Below are 27,729 nucleotides of genomic sequence, written 5' to 3'. Positions count from 1 at the left end.
GGATTGTGGCTCCGGTGCTCACGTGGGGTTGTGATATCACACAAGCTCCGTGTCCAATCAGCAATGGCTTCCTTCTCCCCACCTTCGGACCAAACAACCAATCAACAGGAAGTGAGTCTTGTGGCTGCGCTTACTTCCTATTGATTGACTTGTTTGGTCTGAAAGCGGGGAGAAGGAAACCGGTGCTGATTGGATGCAGGGCCTGTAAGACGTCACAACCCCATATGAGCCCTGGACACCACTGGAAGGGCACCGGCACAGGAGGTGAGTATAGGCTTTATTATTTTACCTGGGGGAAAGATATGGAATCAGAAGGGGCTTTACTATTAGAAGACAATCTCTTCAATCTGTGAAATGTCCAACCACAAAATACAGATACTTTTCTATAAATTGTTTCTCTTTCAAAACTAAAGGGATGATTCAATAGCAAGTAGTTGACTGATGATGTGGTCCTGAGCGTCTTGCAGAGTAACTCACTGCAGCTCTTGGTTCTACCTAAAAGCTCATATTGCCATAAAGTACATTATTATGACACAAAAAGACCCTTCAGACCCTGGTTTAGGCCGGTCACTGTGTGATCACGGAATAATTCCATAATGTATAACAGGCCATAATTGTTATTGGTCTCTTCTACTCCAGACTTTATAATATATAATCATATTTCTTCCTGTTGTAGTACTCAGGTCACAGGGGGACATCTCTGCATTTCCAGCAGAAAGGATGGCAATACTTATAAACAGTGATGGGTATTATATGGGAGAACATATGTCAAGGATTCATCTAGTTAGAGGGGTATTCCCATCCCCAAGACCCTATCCCAAAATGTATATAGTAGGTATAATAATATTATTATTATTATTATTATTATTATTATTATTATTATTATTATTATTATTATTATTATTATTATTATTATTAGCAAATACCTCCACTTAGAAATGTAGTAAAGTTCTTCTGATTCACTGTGTCACTTACCTCATGTTCAGGGCATTGCAGGACTTTAGTTATTTATGGTTATGACCACGCATATAGTTTTAGTCAGTTGCTCATGGTCATAACCGTGGATATCTAGTGTCCTGCAATGCCCTGAACATGAGGTAAGTGACACAGTGAATCAGAAGAACTATACTACATTTGTAAGTGGAGGTATTTGCTATTATTATTTTTATTATTATTATTATTATTATTATTATTATTATTATTATTATTATTATTAATAATCCTACTACATGTTGAGAAAGGATCTTGGAGATGGGAATACCCCTTTTAAGCCTTACTAAATGAAAGTTAAACAATGTGCAAATAATATACAAACAGATAAAAATAACCAATTTTTTTTTAAAAATCATAGCCACTATGTTGTTAGTGGGAGTTTACTAAAATTTGAATATTTTCTTAGGTCAATAACATATAGCCACAAAACTCTGACCATGAGGAACCGTCTACATGGACCACCATCTGTGTCCATAATAAGTCACGGTCACCAACATTAACGAGGATGGAAAATTTTGAAACTACACAAAGTCTAAAAGAACATAGTTACATGATTGATTCTGCTCCTTTTCTGCATACTGATCCCACAAGTATAAAGTCCTTCCTGTTTGCAAACAATATGTTACACTACATGGACAACCATTGGACTTACGTTAAATTTTTGTGAACCATTTGAGTGAAAAAAAAGTTTGGGGGCCAATGGGTGTCGGTAAAATAGGAATGGCACAGAATAATTTTCTTTTTGGGGGGTAGACGGTAGCCCTGTTTTTCTATCTGACCCATGTGGACATTCCTTATGGCACAATAATCCTTATTTACCCTGTAAGAAGCTGGGCATCTGTACTGATCCCAGTGATAAGAGGTTTATGGTTGATATAAATCCCTGTAAGGCTCGTGCTGTACAATGACTTTTGCTCATGTGTCATCTGCAGTAAAATTGTCTCTCTAGTTCCCTATTTTTCAAAATGTTGTGCAACTATTACAAGAATCGCTACGTAGATGTGTAAATTTGTAGCAGTTTACAAAAAAAATATTTTCTCTTCGTCTCTGATAATAACGGCAAAGAATAATTTCATATAAAAACTCCCCAAGTAACTAGATCCTTTACGAGGCTCGTTCCATTGGCTGAATTCTCCACCAATCATATATTCTGTTCCCTGTCATGTCACGAGTGTCTGACTAGATTTCTTCTACAACAGCTGTTTCCCTCCTTATATCTCCATAAGACCTCCACATAACGCAGCATGAAGGGGCTCTGTGAAGGTGGCAGTGAAGGTGTGTAAGTGTCTGATGGGGTCACACAGCTCATAAAAGGACAGCTGCCCGGCCTCATAATCCAGACAGATCCTGACTCCATAACCAGAAATCTGGTAAGGTAACCGGATACCTTCACCACCATGTCTGACTGTATACTGATTATTACATACTTTCTCTTTACACAAACCCCAGGACTTGTTATTATCTCCAATAAATGACTGACCGTCCGTCCTGTCTATACTGGGGTAACACATCCCCACCCTCCACAATTCAAGCTCTCTGATCTCCACATCCCATTAATGTCGTCCTGAGGTAAATCTGTGGCTGCTCATCACCTGAGAAAAATTCAATCTCTTCGCAGTTTGTGGAAGATTCTGCCATATTTTTGACAAAATTGGAGTTTTCAGGTCGTTTGACATAAGATTACTTACATCCAGTAACATGTCTGCAGGATCCTGTACATAGAAAGTCCCATTTATAGCCCTTATTATATCAGATATTGTGTGAGATATGTGAGAAATCAGCTTTGCACCCCGATTACCTCCATCATGTCGCCCTGTGTCCTCATCACCTCCGTCATGTCCTCCTGTGTATTCCTCACCTTCATCATGTGAACCTATGTCCTCATCACCTCCATCATGTCCTCCTGTGTCCTCATCACCTCCGTCATGTCCTCCTGTGTATTCCTCACCTTCATCATGTCCTCCTATGTCCTCATCACCTCCATCATGTCCTCCTGTGTCCTCATCACCTCCGTCCTCCTCAGGATCACACAAGTCTCCGGTGTCTGGTTCCTGTAAGACGGTCAGTGGATCAGTCATGTTACACAGCTCCTCAATGTGCCTCATCTTCATGGACAGTTCGTCCTTCTTTATTTCCAGCTTCTGGATCACATCAGACAGTGACAGTGACACCTTCTCTTCCCGTTTGGAGATCTCACACAGGACCCTTTTCTCCAGGTCGTCCATCCGTCTCCTGATGTCTATAAAAAGAGCAGTGACTCTTCCATATTCTCCAGATGCTTTTTCTTCAGCTTTTCTCCAGTGTTCCTCCAGACTCTTGACTTTTTCCTCAGTCTTCTCTCTCTTTGTGATCAGTTTCTGGAGAACATTTCTCAGATTCTTTTTCTTATTCTCAGAGGCCTCATCCAGCATCTCAACCGGGTGTCCCTTATGTTCTCCGGCCAAACTGCAGGACACACAGATACAAGCAGCGTCCTCAGTGCAGTAATATTCCAGGATCTTCTTATGGACAGAACATTTGCGGCTCTCCAGAGAAGTGCTAGGATCAGTTAGGACGTGTTCTGGTCCTTTGCTGTGAACTCTCAGGTGATTATCACACAGAGAAGCCTCACACAGCAGACAGGATCTAACAGCAGGCGCAGACGAACGAATACAGTAAGTGCAGCAGATCCCGGTGATCTCCTCCTGATCTGACTGAGTAGACAGGAAACGTTCTGCTACGTTATGCAGAGTTATGTTCCTCTTCAGCGTCGGCCGCTCCTTGAATTCTTCTCTACATTCAGGACAGGAATAAACTCCAGATCCGTCCTGTGTGTTCAATATCTGATTAATACATTCCCGGCAGAAGTTGTGTCCACAACTCAGGGTTACAGGATCTGTATAAGTGCTTAGACAGATGGAGCAGTCCAGCTCTTCTCTCAGATCAGCAGACGCCATGACTTCTGGATTTACAAAAAGGAAACTGAAAGTTTCTTTTATAGGGTGTGTTCCAACATGAAATTGCACAATTTGCGAGGGCTATGTATCCGTGCTGCCCACTCGTCAGCATCCGGATCCGCGGTGGCTCGAGGGTTCTCCGGACCCGAGGGTGGGGGTCACGCGGCCACTCAGAATAAAGGGGGTGCGTGGTAAGGTGAAGTACCACCGCTGCTATGGGGAGTACCCGAGGGCGATGGTGCAGGCAGCCAGATGGTTAACCCCTCCACGAGTAGGGGGGAATGCCCCGTGATTCGGTGATGGTGACAGGGAGGTGCCGTTGGAACGGTAAGGGGCAATTGCGTTCTCACTCAGTCCAATAACGCTGACACTGACGTCCGTGGTAAACCAAAGTTCTTGATACTGCTGCAGCAGGGAGGGAGCACGCCTGGATCCCATGCCCATTGGTGTTGCTTGTTAGTCTGTAACCTTTACCTTGGCACCTCGTTCTTCTAGTTTTTCCCTTTAGCCTGAACCAAACAGGTTCTGCTTACCAGTGTGGCTAATTGGGTGAGCTTGCTCTCAGGGTTCACAGCTGTAATTTTCTGGACTATGTAGTGGGAAAGTCCTATCCCCCTCGTTGCGCTAGTGCCCCGATTTTGGAGCGGGTGGGGAACGGATCTTGAAGGCTCCGTCCTCGTCGGGTAAATTGTCAGGACACCTGAAACTCCTTCCTGACCTAGGGTCTACGTACCCCGTCATGCACTGGCCCCTGCCCGGTGATGGCACAAGGCTGCCGGCTGTCCTCCTCGACAGTCCTTGCCCCTTGTCATGATCCCCTGCGACTGGGGACCAGCTCCTACCAGGTCTACACCAATGTCTGCCACCTAGTAGTCTCAAGGAACCCAGCTTCTGACCTCTCCTCTCGAGAATCACTTGACAACAAACTCACTGTCTCCTAACACTCCTGACCTCCCCTTAACCAACCCCCCAAGTGGGCGACCCTTTTCCACTCAGGTCAGCCACTGGTGTTTCTGGTTGGTGTGGTGCAGAGTGTTCCTAGGGTTTTGATTGGCTTGTTTTGGCAACATCAAAGGTCAGGGACCCGTAACCAAGGAGGAGGTGGATACTGTACAGAAGGGCAGATTGCACAGTACCCTGTGACGACCTGATAGGCCAGGGCGTCACATATACATGCTTAGTGTCTACAAACTCGCACCCACCTCAGGCATCACAACAACACATCAGTTTTACCATATAGTGAACACGGTGAATAAAATATCCCAAAAACTATCGTGCGATCACACTTTTTTTTGCAATTTTTCCGCAATTGGAATGTTTTTGTCGTTTTCCACTACATTATATGGTAAAACTTATGGTTCAATTTAAAACTACAACTCATCTTGCAAAAAACAAGCCCTTATATGGCAAGATTGACAGAAAAATATAAAAGTTACGGCTCTCGGAAGGAAGAGAGGGAGAAAAAAACCCGGAAAAATGCAAAATGCCTGGGGGCTAAAGGAGTTAAAGGGGTTAGGTGGGGGGCTCAGGAATGGACCCCGCACCAGGACCATACCACTTAAATGCTTCTGTCAAAAACTGATAATGGATTTAAGTGATTAAACAGTGGCAATCGCAGCTCCTGAGCCCGCTCCATGCAACCACTCCATTATTTATCTCATATATCTCCTCAATATATATGTCTACCGTCCAAGAAGGGTCAATGTGTTTTACCCTCTCATCCCATATTGTGAGAACACAGTTCCGGTCGTCTCTTCCATTTGTCCGGTCTGTGCAGGATGACACTTATAGGGCCTCAGTCATCAGAAAAACCTCACAGCAAAACTGCCTTTATTCCCACAGCAACCAATCAGAGCTCAGCTTTCAGTTTACCTCAGCAATCAATCAGCACTCAGCTTTCATTTTACCTCAGCAGTAAGAAGTGTGAGGCCCATAGTCTGAAGTGTTTCTCTCACAGCAGGAGACCGGAGCTGGTAATTATATTCCACTGGTGATTTTAATTGTTCTTTCTTTGTTAGCCCCTGACACAGATGGGCTGCAGGGACTCTGTGTCTGTCATTGGCAATTCACTAATTACCGTCCTCCACGTCAGTAGAGAGGACAAGTAAGTTGCAATAGACCAGCGCAGCGGTAGAGGTAGAAGTCGATCTGTATTTTGGAGGGACTGATGTATAGGTGAATAACAGGTGACAACATCCTGTGAAGAAAAGTAACGGTGTCCTTCAGCCCGATAGAGCGGAGCATGGTGAGGAGGAGATGGTGATCCACAGTATCAAATGCAGCAGAGAGATCAAGGAGGATCAGCAGGGAGCAGTGACAGTTAGATTTAGCAGTTAGTAGATCATTAGAGAATTTAGTAAGAGCAGTTTCAATAGAATGTAAGGATCGGAAACCGGATTGTAGAGGGTCGAGGAGAGAGTTATCTGACAGCGGATTAGACAGGAGTGGTCAAAGCGTTCAAGGAGTTTGGAGAGGAAGGGGAGATAGCAGCGCAGTTGTGGTCCAGGGATGTTTTTTTAAGTAATGGGTGTATGCTGGCAAAGACACCAGAGGAGAGAGATTGAATATTTTAGTTAGGTGAGTGTTGACAGCTGGGGTGCCAGATTAAGGGAGATATTAGGAAATAGGGTCATTGGTGCAGGTAGTAGGGCGAGAAGATGCGAGGAACCTAGTAACTTCTTCTGTGACTGGATCAAAGAGTGAAAGTGAGCTAAATGGAGTGTAGTAGGCCAAACAATGTGTGGTGTTATGAGGCTGTGACAAAATTTCCTGGCTTATATGGTCAATTTTTTCTTTAAAATAATTGGCCAGATCGTCTGCGCTGAGGTTGGAGGTTGGGGCTAGAACTCTTGGTCCGAGGAGGGAATGGAGAGTATCAAAAAGTCGTTTAGGATTGTTGGCTAGAGAGGTGATGAGGGTGTTAAAGTACACTTATTTGGAGAGGCGAAGGGCAGCATTGTATGTTTTGTGCATAAACTTATAATGGATGAAATCCTTGGCTAGATTGAATTTTCTACACAGACGTTCAGCGCACCTGGAGCACCTCTGGAGAAAACGTGTTTGCAACATGTGCCAGGGCTGCTGCCATCTGTGCCGAGTTGCTCTGCATGTAGCAGGTGCAGCTTCATCCAGGGTGCTCTTCAGGGTTTCATTATAACGTCTTACAACAGAACCGGAACATGATCATGGCTGAGCATCAAAATTGTTCTAATGCACAGAGTGAAAGCATTAAACTGTGGTAGCATGGTAAGTTATGACCTAAAAGCCTGGTGTTGTGAGTGAATACTGGGCAGCTCATATTCACTAAGGGGGCTCCTCGCTTTTGCTGTCCTCCCTCTTCCATAAAAGAAGTCCACCTGCAGCAGTCTATAAAACTGTATCTTCAGTCTCTAGACCCTTAGGCGGGCTTTACACATTGCGACATCGCTAACGATATATTGTCAGGGTCACCTCGTTAGTGACGCACATCCGGCGCTGGTAGCGACATCCCAACGTGTAAATCCTAGGTGTGACGATGAACGAGTACAGAAGCGTACAATATCGCTGATCTGTGTAACGTCGTTCATTTCCATAATGTCGGTTCGGCCGCAAGTTCGATGTTGTTTGTCGTTCCTGTAGCTCCACACATCGCTGTGTGTAAACCCGCAGGAGCGACAAACATCTCCTTACCAGCGGCCCGACGGCAATGCGGAAGGGAGAAGGTGGGCGGGATGTTATGTCCCGCCCATCTCCGCCCCTCCGCTTCTATTGGCCGGCCGATTAGTGACGTCGCTGTGACGCCAAACGCTCTCCCCCTTGAAGGAGGGATTGTTCGGCGGTCACAGCGACGTCCCCGACCAGGTATGTGCGTGTGAAGCTGCTGTAGCGATAATGTTCACTACGGCAGCAATCACTAGATATCGCATGTGCGACGGGGCGGGTGCTATCGCGCTGGACATCGCTAGCAATTGCTACCGATGTCGCAACGTGTAAAGTACCCCTTAGAGAGTCTGTGCCCAGTGTTGCCCAGGAAGGAGAAGAAGAAGAGAAAGAGGTGCTCTGACATTTCGGTCACATTGTATTGACCATTTTTTCAGCAATTTGGAAAAATTGAAGCAAAAAGTTAATGTTTTCACCACTAACACAGTAAAACTGTTAGATCCTATTTTTAAGTATTTGGTTATTTGAGTATTACATAAACTTATTTTATAGCCCAAATTTATTTGGAAGGAATCAATTAAAATGCTGAACAGTGTGTGCGTGTGTGTGTGTGTGTGTGTGTGATGTAAAGGGCACATGGCCCGCACTCAGTCTATGTGGCAGTAAGACTTAGCTCCCAGGAAACAAAAATTGGAAAAACGACTTTAAAGCAGATGTTTGGAGAAAATAACTCTCCCGCACCACAACAATGTCACCTCAAGGCCCCATAAGTCCTAAGGCCATGTGCTTACATTCAGTATTTGGTGAGTTGTGTTTGTTTTTTTTTATTTTGACTTCAGTATTTTTGAAGCAAAAAAAGATCTCTCTAATAAAGTTCAGACTCTTGCAGCTCCCTCAGCCTCATGGTAAAGCCCAGCGCATCCTTAAGACTTGCATGACAATGGTTAAGCCTCAGCCGCTGGCCTGGACCCGTTCCCAGCACTAGTATCAACAGGCAAAGACCACTCTGATGGGGAGATGACAGAACCTCACAGCACCCTCCACCGCAGCTCCAGAGATACACAGCGGCGATGAGAAGATATACCTAGATGCCTGAGCCCACCACTTCAGACACACACAAACCCCATTGCCACGCTAGATAAACAAGACAAGGTTCTGATGTGGAGCTGGTCTAATCCTTTTCCCATCAGGTCAGAGACTCGGGCCATTCCCTCGTGGCAGCAGAATAGGCATAGACCTTCCCAGGGCTGTGGGGATTCCCATGAGCGATCACGTGCTGTCCCGGGAGAAGTGGGCACAATGTGTCAGAGGTCCACTCATAACGAGATCAAGCAGACAGACATCAGTGTCTCTACAGAAAGCCCGAACATTTTACCCCTGATTACCCACAAGGTACTTACTCCTCTAATATAAGAAGCGAGATTAGCAAAAGCCAAACAAGAGGTACAAACCCCACAGAAACATTGTACAAAGCACTAAACTCAGATAAACATAATCTTACAGGGGCAGATGCAGCAGAGGAGGATTGTGAACAAGTTGAAGAATATTCTGAATATTCATCCACCTCCAACAGCTCAAATAAATTAAAACGCAGGAGAAATTTTGGTGACTCACCTAAAGTTAAATAATCAGCAATCTACTATACTTCAGATAAGGATCAAGGAGTACGGCTGAGTGGACCGGACTGTACAAGTCCGCATCCACATGGTTTCAATGTTTCCCTGGTGTCGGGCACGGGATTCCGGCTGTTTGATCTGGATCCGGCACTTGAAAAGTTAAATAGAAAAAAGAAAAAAAAATAAGAGTGAAACGAGCGCTTCATACTTACCGAGGCTCCATAACGGTTGTAAACTGCTCCCGTGCGGCTGTACGCTGCTCCTGCGGCCGCCGCTCATTATTGCTGGAATCGTCGTGGGACCTTGTGTGAATTACGTCGGATCTGCAGGGTGTATTGGGGATAATAAAGTGGTGAAAGAAAGTGTTTTTTGTATTTTATTCCAAATAAAATATTTTTTCGGTGTCTGTGTTTATTTACTGTCACTGATTAGTAACAGGGTGTCATAGACGCTGCCATTACAATACAGGATTTAGTGGCTACTGTGGGCTGCCATTAACTCTTAATTACCCCAATTGCCACTGCACCAGTGCAAGCGGGAAGAGCGAGATAAAGCTCCAGGATTGTCACATCTAATGGATGCGACACTTCTGGGCGGCAGGAGGCTGATATTTTTAGGCTGGACCTCCCCAGCCTGAGAATACAGCCCCAACTATCAGCTTTATCTTGGCTGGGTATCAAAATTGGGGGGACTGTGCAACCTTTTTTTTAAATTATTTACTTAAATTTAAAAAAAAACGTTGCATGTGGTTCCTCTTAGGCCGAAGTCACACTTGAGAGGGACTTGCATGAGTCTCAGCACGGCCGCACACACTCTCCTGACAGGAGCGTGGTCGGCTGCATGTAGTTCAATGCAGCTGCACGCTCGTGTTTGGATTGCGTCAGGCCATGCCGAGTGATGCGATGCGAGACTCGTGCAAGTGTGACTCCTGCCTTACAGTGCACTCACACGAACCGTATCACGCGCACTATTCTTGCATCGCATCAGGGCGTGCAGCTGCATAGAACTACATGCAGCCGACCCGCTCCTGTCAGGAGAGTGTGCGGCTGCCGGGTAATGCGATGCGAGACTCGCGCAAGTATGACTCCGGCCTTACGGTGCGCTTACATGAGCCATATGACTTGCACGACTATCGGATCGCATCACCTGGAACGGCCGCACACTCTCCGGACACGAGCGTGCAGCTGCATAGAAATACATAAGGCTGACGTCCTCCTGTCAGGAAAGTGTGCTGCTGCCGGGTGATGCGATGCAAGACTCGTGCAAGTGTGTGACTATGACCTTATTCTGATACACAGCCATGATACAGCCCGCAGCTGGGTCTGCAGCCGTGCCCTTTATCTGGGCTGGTATCAAAATATTGAGATCCAGCACCAATTGTTTTATCAATTCATTTATTTTTTTATACCCCAATACTGACCAGCAGACACTTGCATTGCTTTCTCTGCCCACTGGCCATCCTGGCACCTGTGATTGGTTGCAGTCAGCTGACACACTGCCATTCAGGGTGGGGGCGTGTCTAACTGCAACCAATTACATGTGCCGGTGTGCGGGGAAAGCATTGTATTCAATGAGGGTTAATTGCTGGCTTCGGATGGGAAATCGTGACCTGGAAGCACCTCTATCTCCTTCTAACAACAAATTTGATCTTCCGATTTTGATTCCCATAGACTTATATGGGTACCAGATTCCAGACCGCATCCGGGCTTTTTTTAAAAATTTAGCCGGGACCCACCAGTCCCGGTTCCCACCAGTCCCGGTTATTTGCGAGTACACCCAGCTCTATCAGGAAGATCATTGGGACAATATAAGAACAGCTGGAACAAACGTCAACAGAAGAGAATATTATAGAAGTATTTAAAGCGTTTGCCAAGTCAATTCAAATAAATATAGAGAAACAATGTAATATTATCCAGAGCTCAATACAAAATATTAACACAAAACTGTAAGTGTATAAACAACATGGAACAAGACGTAGAATCAACTAACAAAGACCAGAAAGAACTGAGAGAAAACAAAAAATCTAAAAGCAAAGATGGCAGATCTGGAAGATCGAAACAGAAGAAATAACTTAAATATGAGCGGTATTCCTGAGAACATCCCATAATCCAAGCTCCAATATTTCATCCAGGATTTAATAAAAATAACGATTCCAGACATTAAAGATATTGACGCAAATATATATAGAATTCACACAATATACTCGCCCTATCCTGTCTGTGTCTGTAGAAGAGGCTGCACATAATTGTGTCTACATTTAGTGGCCGAAATGTGGAATGCGAAGACTTCCTTTTTATGTTACAAGAAAAAAGAAAAAGTTTTTTATCCAGCTCACCTGCTCAGATGGAGACCACTGCTTTGGACCGTGCACGGAAAAGAGAAGGTCAGCAAAACCTTTGCATCGAGGGGTGAAAGAGAGGGTTTCCAGCAATCTGATCCAAAGCGGCTATTTTCTTAAAATTATAGAATCTTTATTTATAAAGGCATATTAAAATGTCCTTTCCAGGGTCGTAGGAGCCCACAAAGAGGACATGTTTCGAACAACGTGGTGTTCTTAATCTGTCTCAGACATCGCCCCCATCCCAAATCTGCTAGAAGAAACCAGCACAATAATCTCTGCCCATTTATTCTAATCCCACTTTTTAATCCATCCTCCAGTCCAAAATGTGACACGGAGAAATTACCCCTTTTTTTACAGGATCTATGGAGCGCACAGCTTCTGTGTAATCCGGAATTAGGGGCAGGCAAAAATAAAAAAAAAAAAAACTCCTGTAATGTTTTATCTGATAATATAAGAAATTTATTCCAATAAATGACAATCGTTACAGAAATGAATATTTATTACCAGTCACCACTTTCATTATTATTTTCACCATTTCATAAACTTTTATTCCTTCTCCCAACAAATGTTACAGTTTGTGTCGGCGGACATATTGTAAAAAAGTATAACAAGATTTTTGCCGCCATTTTGCTTGTGACTTTTCTGGTAGATTTTCAGCAACTGATCAAGCAGCAACAAAGAGGAGGATCCTGCAGCCGCGGCAGCGATTGTCCCAATATCTCCAAGTATCAAATACAGAACGTACAATCTCTGTGCATGGATTTATCATCTGATCTCTAATATACAACCATGGAAATAACAATGATCAGGAAGAAAAAACAGATATAATACATTTCCCGTTACCTGTTGCCAGTTATAGGATTGTTCACATGAGATTTGCAGGAGAAACATACAGTGAAGGAAATATTTATTTGACCCCTTGCTGATTTTGTAAGTTTGCCCACTGACAAAGACATGAACAGTTAGTAATTTTAAGTGCAGGTTAATTTTAACAGTGAGAGATATAATATCCAAAAATAAAATCCAGAAAATCACATTGTAAAAAATATATAAAATTATTTGCATTTTGCAGAGAGAAACAAGAATTTGATCCCCTACCATCCATTAAGAGTTGTGGCTCCTACAGACACTTATTGCTGAAAAAATGGTCAATGCAATGTGACCGAAATGTCAGAGCACCTCTTTCTCTTCTTCTTCTCCTCCCTGGGCAACAATGGGCACAGACTCTCTAAGGGGTACTTTACACGTTGCGACATCGTTAGCAATTGCTAGCGATGTCCAGCGCGATAGCACCCGCCCCCGTCACACATGCGATATATGGTGATTGCTGCCGTAGCGAACAATAGCTCTACGGCAGTTTCACAAGCACATACCTGGTCGGCGACATCGCGGCAACCGACGAACAATCCCTCCTTCAAGGGGGAGGTGCATTCGGCGTCACAGCGACGTCACTAAGCGGCCGGCCTATCGAAGCGGAGGGGCGGAGATGAGCGGGACATAACATCCTGCCCACCTTTCTTCCGCATAGCCAGTGGACGCAGGTAAGGAGATGTTTGTCGTTCCTGCGGCTTCAGCTGTGTGATGTTGCAGGAATGACAAACAACATCGTATCTGCAGCAGGAGCGACATTATGAAAATGAACGACGTGACACAGATCAGCGATTTTTGACTATTCCACGCTCGTTCATTGTCGCTCCTAGGATTTACACATTGCGATGTCGCTATCGGCGCCAGATGTGCGTCACAACAACCGTGACCCCGACGATATATCGGTAGCGATGTCGCAACGTGTAAAGCCCACCTTAGATGCTTCTAATCAACTCGTTACCTACATTAAAGACAGCTGTCTTACATTCACCTGTAGATTCCTATCCACAGACTCTAAGCTCTACAACATGGGCGACCAAAGAGCTTTCTAAGGATGTCAGGGACAAGATCCTAGACCTGCACAAGGCTGGAATGGGCTACAAAACCATGAGTAAGATGCTGGGTGAGAAGGAGAAACTGCTGGTTGAATAGTAAGAAAATGGAAGAAATACAAAATGAGTGTCGATCAACATCGATCTGGAGCTCCATTCAAAAATCTAATCTCATGGGGTCTCCAGGACCATGAGGAAGGTCAGAGATCAGCCTAAAACTACACGGGGGGAACTTGTTAATGATCTCAAGGCAGCTGGGAAAACTGTCACCAAGAAAACCATTGGTAACACATTATGACGTAATGGCTTAAAATCCTGAAGTACCCGCAAAGTCCCACTGCTCAGAAGGCCCATGTGCAGCCGGCCTTTCTGAAGAAGGCCCATGTGCAGCCGCCTGTCTAAAGAAGGTCCATGTGCAGCCGCCTGTCTGAAGAAGGCCCATGTGCAGCCGCCTGTCTGAAGAAGGTCCATGTGCGGCCGGCCCGTCTGAAGAGGGTCCATGTGCATCTGACCTGGCTGAAGAAGGTCCATGTGCAGCCGGCCCGTCTGAAGAAGGCTCTTGTGCGGCGGGCCCGTCTGATGAAGGCCCATGTGCAGCCGCCCCGTCTGAAGAAGGCCTATGTGCAGCCGACCCATCTGAAGTTTGCAATTAACACCTGGATGGTACTGAGAGTGATTGGGAGAAGGTGCTGTGGTCAGATGAGACACAAATTGAGCTCTTTCACCTTAACTCGCCATGTTTTCAGGGAGTGAAATGCTGCCTATGACCCAAAGAACACCATACCCATTGTCAAGCATGGAGGTGGAAACATGTTTTAGGGGTGTTTCTATGCTGCTAAGGGCACAGGACTACTTCACAGCATGAATGGGACAATGGATGGAGTCATGTACCATAATATCCTGAGTGACAACCTCCATCCTCCCCCAGGACATTAAAAATGGGTTGTGGCTGGGTCTTCCAGCACGAAAATTACCCAAAACATACAGCACATTAAGGTCATGGAGTGGCCTAGCCATTCTCCAGACCTTATTCCCATAGAAAACTTATGGAGGAGCTGAAGCTCTGAGTTGCGAAGTGACAGCCTCAAATCTTAATAATTTAGGGATGATCTTCAAAGAGAAGTGGAGCAAAATCCTCCTGACATCAAACCTCATCATCAACTACAAAAACGTCTGACTGTTTTGCTGCCAACAAGGGTTTTGACACAAAGTATTAAGTCTTGTTTACAAGAGGGATCAAATACTTATTACTCTCTGCAAAATGCAAATACATTTATAGAATTTATACAATGTGATTGTCTGGATATTATTTTGGATATTCTCTCACTGTTAAAATTAATCTACCCTTAAAATTATAGACTGTTCATGTCTTTGTCAGTGGGAAACTTATAAAATCATCAAGGGATCCAATACTTATTTCCTTCACTGTAGATAAGCAAGGGGGGAGATAACTACCGTAACTCCCTCCTCCTCATACATCAGTAGATACAGAAATGATGAGTACAGAGTATTAAAATTACTTCTAATATTCAGCGATTATATGAAACTACAATTCCTATAGCAATACTTATAATGAATACAGACTATTGTTAATATGAGTATTAAAATTCCTTTAACAGAAGTGACAAATACAAATTTGTAATATAATTACTGAGGGTTTGATGAAGATTTCTTTCTAATTTGGGGTAAAAATCCACAAAATAACTAGAATTAATCCACACGACCGGTCACGTTGCATGGGGAAGATCTGGGACTTTATTCTACATTGAGTTAATGACATTTCTTAACCCCTTCCTGCACCCAGAAGTAACTGAACGTCACAGGTTGCGTGTGTATGCAGCTACAGGACGAGCTTCAACGGAGACTGCAATTTATACTATATATTGCAATACTGTGGTTACCTGTCCCCTAGAGGGAGTAAAAAAATGAATTAAAAAAAATGCTTAAAAAAATAAACTTTAAAATCCTCTCCATTCTTTTTTTTCAAGTTTTAAAATAAAAAAAATAAAAACAATAAAAATAAACAAAACTGGAATCACCGAGTCCACAAAAGTCTGGTCTAACAAACTAAAAATTATACTTTTTGAAAAAGTAAAATTTGAGATTTTTCAGTTTCCGCAGTTCCCAAAAATACAATAAAAAGTGATTAATCTGCTGCGCGGGCACTAAATTTGTATCAATAAAACTGTTGGCTTCACCAAGCAAAAAAACAGTCCTCACACAACTCTATAGAAAAATAAAAAAGTTATGGATCTCAAAAAACTGGTGCCACAAAAAAAAAAAATATTTATTTTTTTGAATTTGAGATTTTTTTTTTCTCTATTAAAATATATCAATAAACGACCCGGTTTTTGGTATCGCCGCACTCATATTGACCTGCAGAATCATAGTGATCAGTCATTGTCACTACATTATATTATATATAGCTCTATATAGAAAAATTGTCCTGTCCTGAATGGGTTAAAATCTCATCCTTCTTGCTTCTGTTGTAAAAAGCTGCAGATTTTCTGCACTCCATTCATGTATAGAAAACCCACAATGTCCGACTAGTGTGGACGCTCCTTAAAGATTAATGAAGCTTCTTTTCAGGATCTGCACTGATCCCAGTGATGAGAGGTTTATGGTTGATATCGTATATAAGGCTCGGGCCATACAGGGACATTTCCTCTGGTGACGGCTTCAGGAAAATCATCTCTTTCCCTGTTTTACAAAAAAGTAGTGCAACTTTTAAAAGAATTTTTATATGGTCGGAAATTGTTCTGAGGAGCGATAGCAGAATAATCTGTTGTCTATCATTCTTTGTATTTGGGGGAAAAAAAAGAGAATAACGGTAAAATATGCGACAAAAACATTTCATATAAAAACACCTCTAGAATCATTCATGAGGCTCCTTCCGCTGGCTGAATGTTTCACCAATCATGTATTCTGCTCCTTGTGATGTCACCAGTTACTGGGTAGATATTTTTCCATGATGAAGGTTCCTCACAGCTTCTCCTATCTTTATAGAACCATTCCATACACACAGTGCAGCATGAAGGGGGTCGGTGAAGGCGGCAGTGAAGGTGTGTAAGTGTCTGATGGGGTCACACAACTCATAAAAGGACAGCTGCCCGGCCTCATAATCCAGACAGATCCTGACTCCATCACTGGAGATCTGGTGAGGTAACAGGATCACTTTACTGTTATGTGTCACTGAACACTGATTATTATACCCCTGCCATTTTTGTAAAAACCAGGACTTGTTATTATTTCCAATATGTGACTGACCTCCCCTCCTGTCTATACTGGGGTAACACATCCCCACCTTCCACCAACGTGATCTCCTGATCTCCACATCCCAGTAATGTCGTCTTGAGGTAAATCCCCTCCTGCTCATCACTTGAGGACATTGGAATCTCTTTGCTGTTTCTGGACGATTCTGTCTTATTCCTGTCCAGGTCACAGTTTTCAGGTCGTCTGATATAAGCAGATTATTAGCAGCCGTGTTTACATCCATTAATATGTCTGCAGGATCCTCCCCATAGATCCCTCCCTCCATTACCTTCTCCCGATCACCCTTAGTCCTGGCTATTACATCACTGCCCCCATATTTTATACCCGAAAAATGTAAATCTTGTGTGTAACTGGTCACAGATCGGGCAATGGAGGGTTGTGCTGTAATTTCTTTTGGTTTTGCAGGTGAGATGTTCTGTAGAAATGTCATTATATCACGGAAACCTGCATCTAACATCCCTGTAATTACATCCACATCTATATCATGTTTGTTATGTCCCCCTGTGTCCTCATCACCTCCATCATGTCCTCCTGTGTCCTCATCACCTCTGTCCTCCTCAAACAAGTCACCGGTGTCTGGTTCCTGTAAGATGGTCAGTGGATCAGTCAAGAATGGCCGGAGCACTGACCCCCCCTCCCCCCGGGCATGTGTGGAGGCCAGCATGACACTGATTGGAGTGGAGGTCATGATGTCACGGGTAGGGGAGGGGGAGTAAGTCAGGGTATAGTAAAAAGGTGAAGCTGGGGGAGGAGCGGCACTTTTCCCGCTCTGGGACACCAGTGAGAGTCCCCATCCCTGTACCTGCTATGGACGCCGGGGATCAGCTCCTGGAGCGGTGGGAGAGCTGCTGCTGGGACCATTCCCCCAGGTGGCTACAGAGCCTGATAGCAAGGATCTTCGGTGGGAGTCCGGGGGGGGGGCAGGGACGGCACCCCTGCGACAGCGGCGCCCCCGGAGGTCTGGACTGGCAGAGAGGCGGTCACCGGACCTGACTCCCAGGGCCCAGCGTCGCCACGGAAGCCCCCTCCGGGGACCCTCCAGGCCGGACGCCGCGAGCTGCGAAGTCCGGCAGGCCCCGGCCTGGGAGGAATTCAGACGGGCGGCTGGGCCCGGCGGCAGTCGGCAGGCCTACGCTGGAGTTGGGGGCGGGGCCTGCTGCTGCCTTGTCGGCGAGTGACGTCGGCGGTGCGGCGGGGCGCTCTGGTGATGTACCGGCCGAGCGCCCTGAGCCTCTCCTCCCTGCAGCGATAGTATCCCGGATGGATCCCTGTGAGGTGGGCGGAGCCAGGCGGCTGCGGTCGGAACTACATCGGGCCTGGCATTCAGGGCCTGCGGCTACAGAGGCCCTGTCTGGAAGTGGGGCCACATGGAGCGGAGCAGGGGGGGCCGTGCTTGGAGAGCCCTGAGGATAATATGCAGCTCCCCCTGTTGGTCGGCGCTACTGATCGTCATGTCCAGGATATGCGGCCGGCGGGGCCTCGGGCCGCGCGGCTAAAACAGCAATGGAGCAGAGTAGGATGGGAGGAGCCAAGCATGCTAGATCGGCAAGAGGGACATCAGGATACAGGTGGTCCGGCTGGCGAGGTTCTACCTTTGTGCAGCCTGGTGAGTATGGTTACATGTTTTGTTTGTCTTCACATGCTGTTTAGGTACACAGTAAAGGGGGGGTGACGGGTCAGCTGGGGTTCGGTTTGGGGGTGCCAGCGGGTGTTAGGGGGAATGCGTTGAGTGGGGAGTTGTCACAATTGAAGTTGCGTTCGCCAGTTGCGGGACCGGATTAGGGGCCAGGAAAACCCCGGCGCCAGTGGCGGCTTGGGTTAATTTGTCCGTCATTGCGGCTAGTGAGTCCAGTTGGGAGTGTCTCTTCCCCAGTATTAGGGGCAGTTCAGACTGAAAGGAGTAGGGAGGTGGCAAAAATTTATTTTGACAAAGGGGGAAAAGACGATAGCAAGAAGGAAGATGGGGAGAAGTGGCGATGGCACTTGATTCCTCAGACTTATGCTTATAGGTTTAAGGGGTTGCAGTTTGGGCATGAGGAATTGGCGAAAGGCGCCAGAGAATAGTTTTCAGTGGTTTTGCTATATGGGCTCCATTGGAGAGGCCTATAGGATTTATGGGGGGTAGACCTGGATACGTTATGAGGAGCAGTGTCATCTGAGGATGGCGAACGTCCATCCATAAGATGGGATCAGAAGGATACAGGCTTGTGGTTGCGGGTGATGGCGGCAGCCAGAGATGGGCAGTCATTTCAGGGCGGGGCAGGGTTCCCCGGCCGGTCAGGAAGCTGGGGTGCCGGTGGTCAGTACGGACAGGCAGGGTCCTAGAAGTCAAGTTCGTGTTGGTAAGTTAATGAGGGGGAAGGCAAGTCAGTGCCACTTGTCGTTGTTTGGACATCTCCGCACCTATTGTAACGGAGCATCCCATGGGATGTCCAAGGGTCAGACACCGGTGAGCTTAGTTGCGATGCTGCCGTATCTAAATAGGGATCCTGTTAGGGCCAAAGCTGAGGTTTGAGGTTGGGTTTTGGGGAGGGTTTCAGGATTCCTTCCCCTGTTTTTTGAAGTTCCAGGGACAACCTGGAATCTCCCTCGGTGTATCAGCATTTGGCGCTGGTAGGTGGAAAGTTAGGAAAGGAGGTGGCGTTGGGGAGAATGGGGGGCACAGTTCGTCACCCCCCTACCTTTTCTTATTTTGTGGTTTCGTCATTCAGGGGGGGGGGGCCCAAGGAGGAGCCAGGTAAAGTTCGGCTAATCCACCATTTGTCATCCCAGGGGTAGGTCAGCGAATGATGGTATACTGGCTGAGCTTCGTTAGGTGTTGTATACGTCGTTTGATGAGGCTACAAAAGTAGGTAAAGAGTTGTGGGAGGGGTATGTTGATGGCAATAGATGGATATTGAGGCAGCTGTCCGGCTCTTAACAGTTCATCCAAAATTGTGTTCGTTATTAGTTTGTTTTTGGAAGGGAAATTGTTTTGGAGACCCCTGCTTGCCAATGGGTAGTGCAGTATCGTGCACATTTGTTGAAACCTTTGGTTCTTTTTTAGAATGGGGGGGGGCGTGATGTTTCTGGTTTGGCATCACTGGTACCTTACCGGGATGAATTGTCGGTGTGTGGGTTTGGCTGTTTCGGCACAGGCACAAGAATTCTAGCAGCAATGGAATGGATAGTGAGAGGCTTTGGGGTGCCTTTGGCACCTGGGGAAGAACTGTTCGGCCAAACACCTGTATTTAGTTTATGGCCATTGTAATTGACTCAGTGCTTGGGAGGTTCGGCTTCCTGACGACAGGTTGCCACGCTTAAGGTTGAGGTGGCAAGGGCGTGCCGGGTGAGGAAGTTCCAATTAAAGGAGGTTCAATCGCTATTGGGGGAAACTTAATTTTGCGTGTCGGGTACGGTCAATGGGCCGAGTTTTTTCACGTCGGCTAGATTGCGCGACAGCTGGAGTGCTTGCTCTTCTCCACTACATAAGTTTGTCGGAGGAACATTGAGCGGCCTTGTTGGTTTGGGGAGAATTTTTTGGGGAGCAGGACAATGGTGGTTCGTTGCTTAAGGATGAGGTAGTGGTTAATTCCAAATAGGAATTGTTTACGGATGCTGCGGGTGACTCAGGTTTCGGGGCCTTTTTTTCAGGGTCAGTGATGTGCGGATTGGTGACCAGAAAGTTGGTTGGCGGAGGGGTTGACAAGGAATGTGTCGCTATTGGAAATTTTTTCCGATGATGGTCGCACTCCATTTGGGGAGTGACCAGTTGTGGAATAAGTAGATCCGGTTCAACTGGGACAATATGGGGGTGGTGCTAGGGATTAATAACGGCTCGGCATATTTTACCCACGTTGTTCGGGTGTTGCGGCGGTTGGTTTTTATTTGTTGGGAAATTAATACGGGCACAGCAGCTCAGGTACCAGGTATAGAGGACCTAATAGCGGATTTCCTTTCCTGTTTTAGTGAGCTTGTATCCGGGATGTTGCGGTAGTGGCGGACGGCAGCAGCTTGTAGTCCCCTGCGCAGCTTTGGAGCGTGGTCTTCAAGCAGCAAGACCACGGATTCGGGCAGTTTGACTGGTACCACGTGGGCGGCGTATTAGGCCACATGGGTTCCTGGGAGTGGTGGTTGGGTGGTGGCATGATGAATGAGGATTCCCAGTTAGGACTGTTCCTGGGAAATCGGGGGAGTGGCGATAACAGGTTGGTCTTCCACGAAGTTGAGTCATTTGATTACAGGGTTGGCATTTGGTTTCTGGTTGCGAGGTGTACAGGATTGGGAACAAATTTTTGGGTAGTTCAGGCGTTGAAGGGTGTGCATAGGGGCCATAGGTAGACGGCCTGTGTGATTTAGCTTATTGGAATGTTTGGGTAGGGAATTAAGGTATCATTGTTGCGGTTTGCCTTTCGTTGGCGGTTTTTCGGGGCTTGGTGTATTGGCGAATTGGTATTTCCCAGGGTGACGTGCCCCGGGGGGCTTGGGTAATAGTGACGTCCTATTTTTGGAGCATGGGGATCGAATTTTGGATCCAGAAATCAGAAATGGATAATGTGGGGGCATGCGGGTTCGATTAGGGAAGGTTATGGCATCAGATATGTGCCATTGGCAGTGCGTTTTGAGCTTTGCAAAGGTCCACCCGAGTCTGGATGGCCCATTGTTATGTCTCGAGGACGGGTCTTTTTGTCCAGATATTAGTTCATTAGTGTTTTGTGGGCATGTTTGAAATCATTGGGTCTGGTTGGCGATGTTTGCGTTGCATTCTTTTCGTCTTGGGACGGCAGTGGAAACCTCTGGGTGTGGTCTCCCTGCTAAGACAGTTAAACAGATTGGTCGATGGACGTCTCAGCGTTGTAAGTCGTGGGTTCGCAATGTTTCAGGGGCAATTGATCGGAGGACCGGTCCTGATGGAGGGGGGGGGGTGGGGGGGGTGTCATTCTTTGGGGTGGTATTGGAGCTACTTGGTAATTTTGTTAGTGCTTTGTTTTTCAGACACCCCCCCCCCCCCCCCCCGTTTTTCCAGCCTGGTCTGGATCTTGGGCCATTCTAATGTGTGCTGGGGAACACAGAGAGCGGATACGAGAAGGAACAGGAGACAGCTAAATTTTTGTCGGAGGGATAGGGCTCCTGTTGGATGGGTTGGAATCAGGGATATGGGGTGGAATACGGTGTTGCAGGGGGTGCATAACTATGCTCATTTGGGCAGGCCCCCTGACATTTTGGTTTTACGCGTTGAGGGACCTATTTGGGTGAGCGGCTTTCTCGCACTTTGATAAAGATACTAAGCATGACTTGTTGCGGTTCTGGGTGTCTTTTCCAGGCGTGATAATTGTGTGGTGGGACATTGTTCCAAGAAGGGTTTGGGCGGAAAGCATGGTCTGTGGAGAAGCTGAATAAGGTGCGGGTGAAAGTTAATAGGGTTATCTCAAAAAATTTGGGGGCTGCAACGTGGGAGTCGCAGCTCGGCTTTTTGAGCTGGAGCGAGAGGATGGCGAATTTTGGTAGGCGGATGGGGGTGCATTTGAATGCAGTACGGATTGATTGTGGGCACTTGGATTGCAGGGAGGTATTGAACGAGCTTTGCTATTGAGGGGGGGTCTCAGGCACTTGAAGGTTATCAAGGTGCCCTCGTTGTGGCAGGTTTTTGGTGGGTCCTTGAAGTTGGTTCTAAATTGGTTCGGGGAACCCATCCGGGTATGGATCCCCTCATTGGCAGAATGGTTGGTCACCTGGTGATTTTTGGGGGATCCCGACGGGGTATGTCGGGGCCCCCGTGGGTGTTTTTGGTGGTTAATGAAGGAATAACCCTTACACTTTGGTGCTCCTGAGCCAGTGTGGGTAACGGCTGGGAGCAAGTTGGTTATATGGCTTGGTTATGGGAATCACCAGGGTTTTAGCTTCAAGGACCTTACCACAATGCAAAATATTACATGTTATGTATTTGTTTAATAAATGGCTGCTATGGCCAAAATTATCCAAAGATAAATTGGTGTCTGAGTGGTTATTAGCAGATAAGGGGGAATTGGAAAAGGGGTGTGTGTGCCTAATTTTGGCCGGAATCTACAATTCCAGGGTCAAGAATGGCCGGAGCACTGACCCCCCCTCCCCCCGGGCATGTGTGGAGGCCAGCATGACACTGATTGGAGTGGAGGTCATGATGTCACGGGTAGGGGAGGGGGAGTAAGTCAGGGTATAGTAAAAAGGTGAAGCTGGGGGAGGAGCGGCACTTTTCCCGCTCTGGGACACCAGTGAGAGTCCCACCCGCCCTCCCTAAAGACTTTGAGTTCGCAATGGGCTGCAAGTTTTGTGGGAGGCGATATGGAAGTTTATCGGGTCGTAGTGGCCTGGTGGCAGGTTTTTGGTGGGTCCTTGAAGTTGGTTCTAAATTGGTTCGGGGAACCCATCCGGGTATGGATCCCCTCATTGGCAGAATGGTTGGTCACCTGGTGATTTTTGGGGGATCCCGACGGGGTATGTCGGGGCCCCCGTGGGTGTTTTTGGTGGTTAATGAAGGAATAACCCTTACACTTTGGTGCTCCTGAGCCAGTGTGGGTAACGGCTGGGAGCAAGTTGGTTATATGGCTTGGTTATGGGAATCACCAGGGTTTTAGCTTCAAGGACCTTACCACAATGCAAAATATTACATGTTATGTATTTGTTTAATAAATGGCTGCTATGGCCAAAATTATCCAAAGATAAATTGGTGTCTGAGTGGTTATTAGCAGATAAGGGGGAATTGGAAAAGGGGTGTGTGTGCCTAATTTTGGCCGGAATCTACAATTCCAGGGTCATGTTACACAGCTCCTCAATGTGCCTCATCTTCCTGGACAGCTCGTCCTTCTTTATTTCCAGCTTCTGGATCACATCAGACAGTGGCATTGACACCTGCTCTTCCCGCCTGGAGATCTCACTCAGGATCCTCTCCTCCAGGTCATCCACCCGTCTCCTGATGTCTATAAACAGGGCAGTGACTCTCTCGGCTTCTCTAGATGCTTTTTCTTGAGCTTTTCTCCTGTTTTCCTCCAGACTCTGGACTCTTTCCTCAGTCTTCTTTCTCTTTGTGATCAGTTTTTGGAGAATGTTTCTCAGTTTCTTCTTCCTTTTCTCAGAGGCCTCATCCAACATCTCCACCCGATGTCCCCGATGTTCTCCAGCCAAACTGCAGGACACACAGATACAAGCAGCGTCCTCAGTGCAGTAATATTCCAGGATCTTCTTATGGACAGAACATTTCCGGTTCTCCAGAGAAGTGCTGGGATCAGTTAGGACGTGTTCTGGTCCTTTGCTGTGGACTCTCAGGTGATTATCACACAGAGAAGCCTCACACAGCAGACAGGATCTAACAGCAGGTACAGGAGAGTGAATGCAGTAAGTGCAGCGGATCCCGGTGATCTCCTCCTGATGTGGCTGAGAAGACAGGAAACGTTCTGCTACGTTACATAATGTTATGTTCCTTTTCAGCGTCGGTCGCTCCTGAAACTCTTCTCTACATTCAGGACAGGAATAAACTCCAGACTCGTCCTCTGTATCCAGCACACGATCAATACATTCCCGGCAGAAGTTGTGTCCACATCTCAGGGTTACGGGATCTGTATACAGGGTCAGACAGATGGAGCAGAGCAGCTCTTCACTCAGAATAGCAGACGCCATGGCTTTGTGGCTTCGTTTTTTTTCAGGAAAGGAAACTGAAAGTGTTTGTTATAGGGCGTATATCAGGAAATGTGACGTTGTACAACCTGCGGCTGAGAGTCTATTAACCCTTTTGCACCAGAGCCACTCTTCACCTTCCTGATCAGGCCAATATTTTTTTTTCAATTTAATTCTGACCAGTGTCATCTTATGAGGCAATAACTCTGGAGCTTGAACAAATCTTAGTTATTATAAAATTGTTTCTTTTGTGACATATTGTACTTCATGATACTGGTAAATTTAGGATGATATTTTTTGTGTTTATTTGTGAAAAAATCAGAAATTTGGCAACATTTTAGAAAATGACGCAATTATTGAACTTTTAATGTTTATGGAAGTCTCCGTTCTCTTGTACCGGCGCCTCCTCTATCATCCATCTTAGTTCTCCTTCTTCTGAAGCCTGCGTGCATGACACGTCCTACTGTGCCGCCCCCGTGTCAGCAGCCGAGCTGCTCGGATCCGGGTTCTCAGTGGCTCGAGAGTCTCCGGACCCTGGGGTTGTGCGGCCACTCAAATGAAGGGGGTTATTTACAAGGGATTTTATAGAGTTTGTGACGCCACCCGTGGTATGTGGTAATTAGGAGTACCACCGCTGCAGTTGGGAGTACCCGGGGATGATGGAGTGGGGCAGCCAGGTGTTGTGACCCTCCACGGGTAGGGGGAATGCCCTGGGACTCGGTGTGGGGTATGCCTTGTGTTGCAAGTACGACCCTCAGTATGTGAAGGCTTATACTTAACATGAGTTCTTCTGGAATCCTACGGAAATCTTACACAGGGCGACCATTATTCTCCTGTACAGTAAAGGGAGGGCCGGATCTTCAGGCAGTTATCACACAATTCAAAAGTGAAGGTAATGATTGGGATTTTATTCAACTTCTTTCCAATACATGAAATTACTTTTCTTCATACGATAACTCATCAACAACTCTATACAAAGCGTTTCTCCTCACAGACCCGTCCTCTTCACAGCGTGTCTAGAACTGTGCGGCCTGTACTCGCCTCATACAATGGAGGTGTGGTAGGAAGAAAATAGTCCGTGCTGTCCCTCTACTCCTCTCTTCAGATAACACAGAATCTTGTCTGTCCTGAGTCTCCTTATTTATATTGACTGTTTCTCAAGAAAATCACTGATCTAACCACTGGTCTGTTCCCTCAAAAAAATCTCTCTCACAGATGTTTTTCACCTGGTTGTCATGGACACCACTCTCTTTTTCCCAGCATTCCCTGGAGCTCCACAACTACTTCCTGTTTCCTTTTCACATTGTTAGTCCCGCTAGTTGGTAGCTGATTCTATATCACAGTACAGCTTCTATGGGTCACACTCTTCCCTCCTAATTTAATGTCGTCCCGACATTCATATTCTTTCTCGATGGTCTAACCCAGTGTTTCTCAACTCCAGTCCTCAGGACCCACCAACAGATCATGTTTTCAGGTTTTCCTTAATCAGGTTTCTAGGATTTCCTTAATGTTGCACAGGTGATGGAATTATTCCCTGTCTAATATTGAGGAAAACCTCAAAACATGATCTGTTGGTGAGTCCTGAGGACTGGAGTTAAGAAACACTGGTTAACCCATCCTAGGAGTTATTGTTTCTTATCTGTGTATATGGAAAAAGGTGCTAAAAATCATATAACATCGTATGTTCATTATTAACCACAATCTGATCCTAACTAATTCTTGCTTGTAGATCTCCTGCAAAACATAAAACAACTTAACAATCAACATCTCTTCAGCTGGAGCTTTCCGTCCATCTTCACCCCGCTAATGCTAACTAGTCTCACCTACGGTTATCATTCTTTGTGGTTACAAAGTCTTTTAATTTAAGTTCAGGCAAAGAGTCTATTCACTCAGGTCAAATCTCGGGTACAGTACATCACTGAGATTCCACTCAGGTAGGCTTACCTTATCCATAGGCAGTGATACCTGTTTCAATTCAACAGTCCTTGGTACTCTGCTCGGTTCACCTAGTGTTTCATAGGTCAGCATCATTGATTTTCTAACTTCTCGAGTTGAAGTTCTCTTGCAAGGTTGTTCCGCTGATACCGATTCTTCCTCTGAATTCAATTCCAGCACTTCGTCCGATGCTCTATGATCTATATCTGTAGTATATCTGTAGGGTCTGAATCTTCTGTCAGATCATCAATTTCTGTACGTTCCAATGATTCCTCTGATCCTAGATTCCTATCTGTGTCTCCAGCAAGTGGTGTTTGATCATCACATTGGAAATTGACCTCCATTGAGTTTCTTTGTACAAATACTGGAGCTTCCCGACTTAGTTTACTTTCAAGTACAAAAGTTTGATCTTCAACTGAACTTTCATGGTCACTGTCCACCTCAGAATCTTCAATCTGTGGTATTTTCTCTGCTGTTTTTGATCGGCGTTGATTCACTTTTGGAATGTCTTGTTGCGGTGGGAGGTAATCACAGGGTAGTAGCAGGTTCCGATGCACTATTCTAGTTTTGTTGTCTCCCGTTTCCTGTCTGTTCTCATAAACTGGGCTGGTGTCTGACATCCTCTTGCTGATCACATATACCTTGTCTTCCTAGTACGAACAAAGCTTTCCTGGACCTCCTTTCTGACGTATGTTTCTGACTAGCACCCGACTTCCAGGTATCAATTCCGCTCCATGACATTTCCGATCATAGTATTCTTTGCTCTTGTTTTGCTCTTCTGTAACTATTTTCGATGCTATGATGTAAGCTTCTGCCATTCGTTCTTTCCATTTCTGAACATAATCAGGGTATGTCTTATAAGTAGAGTTGAGCGCGGTTCGCGGTTCGTGGTTCTCCAGTTCTAGGCTCGAGTGATTTTGGGGGTTGTTCGAGATCGAACTAGAACTCGAGCTTTTTGCAAAAGCTCGATAGTTCTAGATACGTTCGAGAACGGTTCTAGCAGCAAAAAGCAGGGCTTTTTACAGCTACAGTGTGCAGGAGCCATCGCTGGCAGCCTGCCAGAAGCTGGTAACCAAGATAAACATCGGGTATCCAAGCAAAGCGCTTTGGTTAGTAACCCGATGTTTATCCTAGTTACGTGCAGGAAGCAGACACTTCCCCGCTCAGCTCGCTCCGCCCCCTCCTGCCCGCAGCATGTACACACGTACACACACACACACACACTCACATACACACACACACACACACACACACACACATGATCCCGCTCGGCTTACCTGCGGTGATGAAGTCCCGACATCCCGACCTCAGCGCTGTCACTGTCCTCCATAGCCGCCGCTTGCACATCACCTCTCGCTTCCGACCCGAGACTGACTAGCGGTGACGTCACGGGCCTCTCGCGATACTTGGTGTGAAGACGCCGGTCATTGAACTCAGTGACAGGGGCT

The 27,729-nt window shown here is 46.1% G+C and overlaps 2 protein-coding genes across 2 annotated transcripts; both read right to left on the bottom strand.

Annotated features, from left to right (window-relative positions):
- Nucleotides 1-1,207: 1,207 nt before the first annotated feature.
- Nucleotides 1,208-3,929, bottom strand: LOC142302624 (E3 ubiquitin/ISG15 ligase TRIM25-like). The gene has a single exon (XM_075343727.1). The coding sequence runs from the start codon at nucleotides 3,927-3,929 to the stop codon at nucleotides 2,547-2,549; it is 1,383 nt and encodes a 460-aa protein (XP_075199842.1). The 3' UTR covers nucleotides 1,208-2,546.
- Nucleotides 3,930-15,792: 11,863 nt separating this feature from the next.
- On the bottom strand, nucleotides 15,793-24,349 carry LOC142302623 (E3 ubiquitin/ISG15 ligase TRIM25-like). The gene is made up of 2 exons (XM_075343726.1): nucleotides 23,491-24,349; nucleotides 15,793-17,326 (listed from the first exon to the last, which is right to left on the bottom strand). Exons 1-2 carry the CDS (start codon nucleotides 24,347-24,349, stop codon nucleotides 16,392-16,394), a joined length of 1,794 nt encoding a protein of 597 aa, XP_075199841.1. The 3' UTR covers nucleotides 15,793-16,391.
- Between the last annotated feature and the right edge of the window lie 3,380 nt (nucleotides 24,350-27,729).

This window comes from Anomaloglossus baeobatrachus, chromosome 4 (assembly GCF_048569485.1).
Source record: "Anomaloglossus baeobatrachus isolate aAnoBae1 chromosome 4, aAnoBae1.hap1, whole genome shotgun sequence".
NCBI lineage: Eukaryota > Metazoa > Chordata > Amphibia > Anura > Aromobatidae > Anomaloglossus > Anomaloglossus baeobatrachus.
Note: the sequence above shows the minus strand (reverse complement) of the source record. Positions and strands in the feature narration are given on the sequence as shown.

Bases quoted from the DNA above. Each gene is read 5' to 3' on its own strand.
- LOC142302624 (XM_075343727.1), bottom strand. From the start codon at position 3,929: ATGGCGTCTGCTGATCTGAGAGAAGAGCTGGACTGCTCCATCTGTCTA.
- LOC142302623 (XM_075343726.1), bottom strand. From the start codon at position 24,349: ATGGCGTCTGCTATTCTGAGTGAAGAGCTGCTCTGCTCCATCTGTCTG. The intron at 17,327-23,490 runs TGACCCTGGAAT...TCCGGCCATTCT, and splicing joins CATTGAGGAGCTGTGTAACA to TGACTGATCCACTGACCATC.